Consider the following 9596-nt stretch of genomic DNA (forward strand, 5'->3'; position numbering starts at 1 on the left):
TTGAGCTCTATAGTACTGTCCTAAAAACGGGCCGATGTCTTCCTTTTTCTATAAAGTAGAATTAAATTAATTAAATTTTGTTTGATATTACTGCTATATTACAATTATAAATATCGTTGTTATTATTTATGTTTAATGTCTTTATTTCAGCCACACACTTTATATAAAGCATATGTAAAAATTAAAATAAATAAATAAATGTATTTATTCACATTCACAATGCATTTATGTAATGTACATTATTCAAATTAATTACAAAACAAATTTATTTTAAGGTTGATTTATAGCTCTTTCTTTCTTTTTCTTTCTTTCTTTCTTTCTTTTTTTGTCATTTTTTTAAAATACATCGAACGTTTTGTATAAAAACTGGTATAAAAAAATTATACTATACATATCTGTTTTTAAGCAGTAGAATGCAATGTCTGTATAAACATGTTAACCAATTAAAAAGTCAAAATATTTTTTTACAGTAAAATATTATTAGAGAGACAGTGATGAGAGACAAAAACCTTTTAATATTCGATACAATTCAGATAATTCTTATAAAAATGATGGGCATATTTTTTATTTTTCTCGCATTCCCCCTCATTCCTATAAACATCATATTCTTTATGTGCATCATGAATCTGGTGGCCAATAGAGAGATCTTTACAGGACACCACCAACAGCTTTCCAAGTCCATCAATGAAGAACTCTATGGATTAATAGAGGATGACAGTAAGGATACACAACAAAAGAGAAAGATAAATAAATGAGATGAAAAAAATGTGTATGCTGCTATGTTGAACATTTGATTGGCATGGGATTGCATGAAAAAAAAACTTGATTAAAAAAATATATTTCAAAATGACCAAATATATCCATTTATTATACATTTTGTGTAATTAAACCACAAAATAACAAGACCTATAGCACCACATTGTATCATGTAATATGATTTGTTTACTTCAAACTCTAAGGGCCCTATAATACACCCAGCGCAATGCCAACGCAAGTGTTTTTTGCTAGTTTCAACCCGGCGCAATTATCATTTTCACGTTTAGTGTGAGAATGAGTGAATGAGTTCACGTTGTTTGAATAGAAAATTTGCGCCCAATTTTGCTCCCATGGGTGTTCTGGTCTGAAAGGAGGTGTGTTCAGGCACATTGTTGGCACGTTGCTATTTTGAGGCATGCAACTAAAATAGACTATATTGTTTTTTTATTTAATAGCACGTTAGTAATGTGAGCAGCAGCACACAATTTTTTTTTAATATAAATTTAAGAATTAAAATGTAAAAGATTATTATTGAGTCTCTTGAACATAAATAAGGACTGATTATGAGACGTTAGAAGGCGTAAAGAGCAGCTTCAACTGTAGCCTGGTAAATAATTGAATGTTTTGCTTTAAACAAATGCAAATATTGCATCTATTTTCAAATGTTTTTTTTAAATGCTACCCCACGAATTTACTGTATTGTATATGATGACTTTGTACCTCTGGATATGGTGAGATGAGAACCTTTTTAAGTAATGATTTTCAAAGCACTCACGCACGGCGCTGTCCGAGTGCTGAAACGGCTCTCCACACGTTTGTAAATTCTTTATCTCCTGTTTGTTATAAATATTTCAATACAAATGAAAACAACGCAATTTTTAACATCAATCTTGTTTCCCACTGCTTAGTTTTTCAGTTTACAATTTCCGCCATTTAATTAGGGAATCGGCATGGCGCGAGAGCAACTGGCCCAAAACACACCCATGACTCATTATGAGAATAGCAACAACCCTTTAAGACCATGCACTTGAATTAGCAAAAGTGGATTCGAACACATCGTTTTAGACAGATCAACGTGTGCATCACATTTTGAACTTCGTTAAAATAGGGCCATAAGTTTGCGATTGTTTTGTCATAAATTTTGGCACGAAGGGATGCACCTACACAAGGGCACAACTGCCTTAAAGATCCCTATGTACTGTAGCAGTTTCTGGTGCACTCACCGGTGTGCCCTACTCTTTTCAGAAAGGGATCAAATCCAACTCTTCTTACTGCATCAGTCCGAGCCAAAAAGAAGTTCACTATCACATCCACAAAAAAACAGCCTTCAAATCCCGGAAGTGGCTTATGATGCCTTCCTTGAAAACGTCTCAAACAGCCACCTTCATCATCTTCAATATACTCAAGACTGAAATAATACTGTTCACCTGAGACCGCTCCACCAACCTATACAGAAAAAGAGAGACAGGAGGAAGAGTATTAGCACTACTTTATAATAATTCATGTCAGAAAATAAAGTAATTCTTAAGATATTAATACAATCCTTTGCAAAATATTGATTAGTCTTGATGCCATATATTGGGTTTTATATTGGTGCATAAAGTCTGGATTCCAATTGAATCCTTGTCTCTCATTTCACACAGTCATGACATCACCATCAACATAATTTATTATTAATGCACACGGATCTAACAAGAACCAGCAATATTGATTTAATTTATGGCTACTACAAATATGTTATTAGGAAACATAACACTTACAACATCCAATTCTGGATTCGCTTCCATAATCTCCACAAATCTCTCAATGCGAGTCTCATCCAAGAATACAAAGTCATCGTCTACCCACAAGAAGTATTTGGTGGTGACTTGTGATACAGCCAAATTCCTCCCTGCAAACCAGCCCTATAGGGAATCAAATACACAACAACAGAGCAGTCAATAATCACCAAATCACATACAGTACACTTAACATAACACATTTTAGCATGAAGAAGCCATTAAGAAATACAATCTTGGTTTTTACATAAGAAGGTTTATCAGATCAATATTAGCACGTATATGAAAAAGACATCTAGATTTTGATGTGATAGAGATTAAAATACAGGAATATAGGCAAAAAGCTGCATGAAATATCGTCTACCTGTGCAGGTGGCATGATGTATTGCTCTATGTTGTCACCAGACAGATTTTCTGGATTTGGGTTATCGTCAGCAATGATGATCTTGATTTTCGGGTAAACCTTGCGGATGCTCTTGATGAGGACTTTTAATTTGTTATATCGCAGAAATGTCTTCGTTGTAATAGTAACCTGAGAGTTGATATCTGCATTGTGCAAGAGAAACAAAAATGTTTTTTAATTTGGTTCCCTTTGAGTCTGCTTCTTGCCATTGCCTCAACAACTGATGCTTCAGGTCTTCACCAAACATATCAGCTCTCATTCTCTCCTCTCAGGGAACCAATGTTGAGTAACTTGAGACATTTTTATTTTATTTTAGTCAGATGTTTTAGTGAGATAAAATATTTTACAGATATTGATATCAAATAAATTTTCCCCCCACAATAAAGCAAGTTCTGTTAGTTTTACCTTCTACACCTGACCTATTAAACTACAGGCACCTCCTAGAAACAAAACAAAAAATCGAGTGTTTTTCATTTACTTCACTACATTGTAAACCTTTTACTTCACATCATTTTTATATAAAATGTCATTTAATAATTATTCATATTAAAAACCTACTTCAATGTTACTTTTATTAGGAAAGTATTACTTTATAATGTACTTAAGTATTAAGGGTAAGAACAACTTGTATAAAATATAGTGGAGTGAAAAGTATATGCATCAGAATGTAGAGAAGTAAAAGTTTGCCTAAGAAAATCACTGATAAAGTACAGATACTTTAGTAGTGAGTATAAATACTTCACTATTTCAAACCTCCGTTTAAGAGCTTATTGTCAAATTATTGTCTAAAAGAGGACCTAACAGACTGCTTGTGTGTAGGTATCATACCATTTCCTGGATTGAACAGAACAGGAACTGTAGGTCTTCTGATTATTACTGGAAATACGACCTCACTGTCTTTAAAACTAAAATAAACTACAAAGAAAACATGTTTAATGTCATTGATTTGTCATTGTTATTACATCTCTATCAATAAGTTCAACAGCAAATATTTTCATGCATAACAACAATTTCACATTAATAATCAAATATTTTTTAATTGCAAAGCACTTGTCAGATGGAGGTAAGCTTTTTGCTGGTTGGATGTACCTTTAAATGTTGCACTTCACATAATTTTAGGGAAAACATTTTCACAGACACACAGAAAGATTTTAAATGAATGAATGAATGAATGAATGAATAAACAATTAACAGGAAACATAACAACAACAATACTAACTTCCCCATGTAACACTATTTCTGTCCAAATAAGTCTTGTCAATCAAGAGAGCTCTTACCCAAGTCTGATGTTCTGATGTGGTAGATGGTGCTGGTGTAAGTCACTCTGCTCAGCAGATCATTGACTTGTTTGAGCCATGAAGATGAGATAGTCAATTTCCTCTCGCCCTGTCCATTCACCTGTTTTCTATATACAGCACCATCCACTGACAGCACCCCTTTCTCCACACTTAAAGATACCTGTGCACATGTTTAATGGATATACTTTACAAATGTCTCAGGCCACCATGTCACCATTAGATTTGTTGTTTTTGCAATGCTATGCTAATTATTTTCAGTCTTTTTATTAGAATACAACCAGAAAAAAAGAAAATTTGTTTTCAATATTATTATTAATGAGCTGAAGTGTTGAGTATTTATTTTGACCTCCCCTTATCAGGAATATCAGGAACTGGCAGGCTCTCTTAAACCTAAATGAAAGCCTAATTTATCATTCCAATGTAATGAGTCTATTGAAGAGTTCAAGATGTGCTTAGTGCCAAGAGAGATCAAACGAAATAATTACCGTTTACCTTTGCCAGAAGAAGCCATTATGTTTTGAAAACGTCTAAATATTTTATTTATTTTCTGTTTGCATCTTATAAATATGAATTGACTTGTGCACAACCCTGTAGATCTAGAAGAGATCAGATGTAATGTTTCATATGGAAATTTAATTTTCTAAATTTCCTTTGGCTGAACATATAAGACTGAAGTGTAAGTTAAACCCTTAACTCAAAAAAGGATTTTAATGTAAATACATGCACAGCACATCAGAAAGGGTTGTGTTTTAATAACCCACCTTGTAAATGTCCCTCTTTTGTGTATACAGTGCAAGACCTGAAAAATACACAATATTATTTCACTTATGAATCAAAAAAGGAAAGAAAGAATAAAAGGTAATAACATCTCTGATAAAGCTGTGGATTAGTATGAAATATCTGCTACATTAAGAAGCAAATTGTAAGTCAGTGAAGTAACATCTGAAAAGAATTCAGCTGAAAGACAATGGCAGGCTGACCTGGTATCAGACTTTTTTGTAGAGGAGCTACACTGAAACCTCTGACGGGATATTGGAGAGGAGAGTTGGCCGGTGCAATGAGAATGTCAGTATTTGTCTTCATTCTGTGAAAAATTCATGCCCAAAATAGCTGTAACTCATTGTTTACATTTATAAAGGCATTTCTGAAGATGAAGAATAAAGCAAATTATGCATGAAAATACCTGAGCTGATGTTCCTTGTACTCTTTTGCTCTGCTTTTAATGATGGCATCTAGTTGATCTGATGGTAGAAACTGACGAAGGTCTGTTTGGTTTTTGTCACACAATAAATTGTTTCCACTTGGGACATACATATTTCTGAGGACACTAAACAAATCACAAAAAAAATATGACTAATGTGTTCCCATAGCTCCATTGGTAGATCATTGAATTACTAAACAGCAAAATCACCATTGTTAAATGTACACTATACGGTTACATTGGACGCATGTGCAGTGACGCGATTACGGGTTTGGTCGGAACTTTATTTCTTTAATGGTCTGACTAGTGGCTAAACTCGTCGAAAATAACAAATTTTTTGGTTTCCTATGTAATCTATGTTTTGTTTATTTTGCTTGTTATAAAAATAAACTACTTTTAAAGTACTTTGTTGTTATCTATTCTTAGCAGAGTTTACCGGAAGTAACGTGTTTTCCATGAAAGCCACTTGTTCATGTTGTTACTGCTGAAACATCTATAGTATTACAAAGTTTGGTGGTACTCATACAATATAAACAACAGCAGTGTACATTTAGCACTGAGAAAGAAGAATAGATACTCGTACCAAGATGACTGCATGTGGAGATGACTCGAAGGTCTCAGCAGTCCCCTTAATCTCACAAAAATGCCCAGAATGATTATACAGAGCAGAATCAGGATGTACCGGTATTTATATTTCATAATGGAGGATCTGAAAGGCACGATCATAACTCTCATCAAAAACAGCAAAAAACGTTTCCTTCATTATTCTTAAGAATAGCATAGCATCAGTGCAAGAAACACAAGAGGCTAATATATTTTGATTAAGGCATTTTTTTTTTTGAGTTTAATATTTTATGTAAAACCGTAATGCTTAAAAGCATGTCTTATATATACACACCTAAAGGATTATTAGGAACACCTGTTCAATATCCCATTAATGCAATTATCTAATCAATCACATGGCAGTTGCTTTAATGCATTTAGGGGTGTGGGCCTAGTCAAGACAAACTCCTGAACACCAAACAGAATGACAGAATGGGAAAGAAAGGTGATTTAAGCAATTTTGAGCGTGGCATGGTTGTTCTGTTGTTCTGATGCTAGAGGTCAGAGGAGAATCGGCCGACTGATTCAAGAGCAACTTTGACTGAAATAACCACTCGTTACAACAGAGGTATGCAGCAAAGCATTTGTGAAGCCACAACACGCACAACCTTGAGGCGGATGGGCTACAACAGCAGAAGACCCCACCAGGTACCACCCATCTCCACTACAAATAGGAAAAATAGGCTAGAATTTGCACAAGCTCGAAGACTGAATAAATGTTGCCTGGTCTGATGAGTCTCGATTTCTGTTAAGACATTCAGATGGTAGAGTCAGAATTTGGCGTAAACAGAATGAGAACATGGATCCATCATGCCTTGTTACCACTGTGCAGGCTGCTGGTGGTAGTGTAATGGTGTGGGGGATGTTTTCCTTGCACACTTTAGGCCCCTTAGTGCCAATTGGGCATTGTTTAAATGCAGCGGCCTACCTGAGCATTGTTTCTGACCATGTTCATCCCTTTATGACCACCATGTACCCATCCTCTGATGATGCACCATGTCACAAAGCTCGAATCATTTCAAATTGGTTTCAGTTCACTGTACTAAAATGGCCCCCACAGTCACCAGATCTCAACCCAATAGAGCATCTTTGGGATGTGGTGGAACGGGAGCTTCGTGCCCTGCATGTGCATCCCACAAATCTCCATCAACTGCAAGATGCTATCCTATCAATATGGGCCAAGATTTCTAAATAATGCTTTTAGCACCTTGTTGAATCAATGGCGCGTAGAATTAAGGCAGTTCTGAAGGCAAAAGAGGATCAAACACAGTATTAGTATGGTGTTCCTAATAATCCTTTAGGTGAGTGTATACTGCTGTCTTCTAGAAAATGTAAATAGACAAACATTAGACACGTGCATTAGGACATGTCTCGACTCTAGGGCTTGTTGTGTAAATGCAACGTAATTGCCCATCCATAAACCTAATCTAGTCATTTTTAAACTGTTCCCAGGGGACCCACTGCTCTACACATTTTGGATGTCTCCCTTATCTAACACAGCTGATTCAGATCATTAAGGGAGAGATCCATGGACAGAACTCGTTAGTTAAAGATGACATACAAAATATGCAAAGCAGTGGGTCCCCTGAGACAAGATTGAAAACACAATGTGGTCAAAAGAGTAATTTTACATTTAGACAGCACGCATAGAGGATGTGACTTTGTTAACCACTTTTACGTCAAAATGTGATATGCCGTGCAAAGACATGCAAACATATACAGTAACAACCAGATCATTTTTATAAAGTGTCTCTTTATGTTTAATAAAAATGTGGTAGCCAATGAAGTAGCTTTAAGGTATATAAAGGTGGGTATATAAAGATGGGACCTTATAGGTATGGTTCACCCAAAAATGAAAATTCTGTCGTGTTGTTAAGCCTGTATGAGTTTCTTTATTCTGTTGAACACAAAGGAAGATATTTTGAGGAATAATGGTAGGCATACAGATGATGGTACCCATTGACGTCCTTAGTATTTCTTTTTCCTACTATGTCAATGGGTACCATCCACTTTGTGGTTATCATCATTTATCATCCTTTGTGATCAACAGAATAAAGAAACTAATACAGGCTTAACAACAAGAAGAAAAGTAAATGATGACAGAATTTTTATTTTAGGGTCATTTAAATGCACATATTTTATCATGTATCATCTGATTTATTTACTCAAACAACTACAATTGCATCTTAAAAAAATACTTACATTAAACAACATACATTAAAAAAAGTTGGTCAACTATACAGTGTGCATGTCTACGTTCAAAGAAACAGAAATAAATATTTGAATTTACAGTACCTTACAATATTGTCCCCTCTGATGTATTTATAAAGCCACACTGAACCCCAGTGAACACTGAAACTTTGTCTTATTGTCTACGTTCTTGGGACTCAGCTTCCTCAATATACATCATAGTTTCCTGTGTGCTGATTTATGATCATTAACCACCTGCTCATACACATACAGTATACAGTATTACAAAGGGTCTTTTGGTGATGGCTCGAATACTTTCAGGGCCAGGTAAAAAAAGTTTCTTTATAAATTAAGGATATTTGTACAGTATTTGTCAGGTAGGCTTTAACAAATATTAAATGGGTTTCCACTTTGTCCAACAATGATGATATTATGTTAATGTTAATACACATGATTTAAATCAATCCATGACTAGGACTTAGTTATAGGACATTTAAGTAGTTTTTACAAAAACAATACTGGTGTCAAAGACAATACAATATGTGTCTTCTCGTATCATGTCTGATGAGTTTGGGGAACACCTCACAAGAGATCAGACATCATTCCTTCAATGCAAATCCCTTGAGATCCTTCACATTCCCAGGTCGGACAGGTCCTCTCCTCTTCAGTTTATCCCATTAATCTTCTATAAGGTTCAGGTCAGAGTGACTAAGATAACCAGAACGGTTATAGGCCTAGTCCACATCCACACAGGTATTTTTATAAACACAGTTTTCCCCTCCTTCGTTAAAAACAATCTGAGTCCACACGAACATGCAAAACACAGTACGAAGCGCTGTCAAGAGCCAACCAACAGATGGTGATATATCCCTAACCATAAAGCTACGTTCGCCAATCAGAAGCCATTGCAGAGTTTCACCTCAGCACAACAGTTTCTGAAACTCTTTACCCTAGAAGCCACAAACCCATCTTGTGAAGTTGCTGCAAAAACCTCTTTTTTCGTTTCATCTCACCATAGGACTAGATCCAGTTTGAAGTAGTGTCTGACAACTAAATATGCTAAAGTTTGTTTTTGATGAGAGAAGATGATATTTTTCTAAAAAAAAACTCTTAAACAATTTGTGGTGATGTAGTTTGATTTATTTTTTAGGCTTGAAATTGTCCAGCTGTGGTCCTTAGTTTTTGACACTATTCTCCTCACAATGCAGGCCGATTTGTACCATCTAGTGTTTATTTTGAACTTGTTACTTATTTTCCTGATAGTAGAAATGGGACTTGTTAATGCTTTAGCATTTTTTTACAGACAATTTTTAATTTGTGAGGCACAACAATCTTTTGCTGCATATCAAAACCTAATTCTTTGATTT

General features: G+C 35.0%; 1 protein-coding gene across 1 annotated transcript; it reads right to left on the reverse strand.

Annotated features, from left to right (window-relative positions):
* Positions 1 to 434: 434 nt before the first annotated feature.
* LOC135733781 (beta-1,4 N-acetylgalactosaminyltransferase 2-like) lies at positions 435 to 8647 on the reverse strand. Its single transcript, XM_065252568.2, has 11 exons — positions 8335 to 8647; positions 6020 to 6145; positions 5419 to 5562; positions 5216 to 5319; positions 4997 to 5034; positions 4215 to 4395; positions 3766 to 3852; positions 2899 to 3080; positions 2517 to 2660; positions 1980 to 2202; positions 435 to 694 (listed from the first exon to the last, which is right to left on the reverse strand). Exons 2-11 carry the CDS (start codon positions 6133 to 6135, stop codon positions 513 to 515), a joined length of 1401 nt encoding a protein of 466 aa, XP_065108640.1. The 5' UTR covers positions 6136 to 6145; positions 8335 to 8647; the 3' UTR covers positions 435 to 512.
* Between the last annotated feature and the right edge of the window lie 949 nt (positions 8648 to 9596).

This window comes from Paramisgurnus dabryanus, chromosome 3, assembly GCF_030506205.2.
Source record: "Paramisgurnus dabryanus chromosome 3, PD_genome_1.1, whole genome shotgun sequence".
Classification (NCBI taxonomy): Eukaryota; Metazoa; Chordata; class Actinopteri; order Cypriniformes; family Cobitidae; genus Paramisgurnus; species Paramisgurnus dabryanus.

What these genes read in the sequence shown, in the direction of transcription:
- LOC135733781 (XM_065252568.2), bottom strand. Translation starts at nt 6,135, where the DNA reads ATGAAATATAAATACCGGTACATCCTGATTCTGCTCTGTATAATCATT. An exon ending in AAAAGAGGGACATTTACAAG is followed by an intron (nt 4,396 to 4,996) that starts GTGGGTTATTAA and finishes ACATGTGCACAG; the next exon opens with GTATCTTTAAGTGTGGAGAA. An exon ending in CATCAGAACATCAGACTTGG is followed by an intron (nt 3,853 to 4,214) that starts GTAAGAGCTCTC and finishes TTTTCTTTGTAG; the next exon opens with TTTATTTTAGTTTTAAAGAC.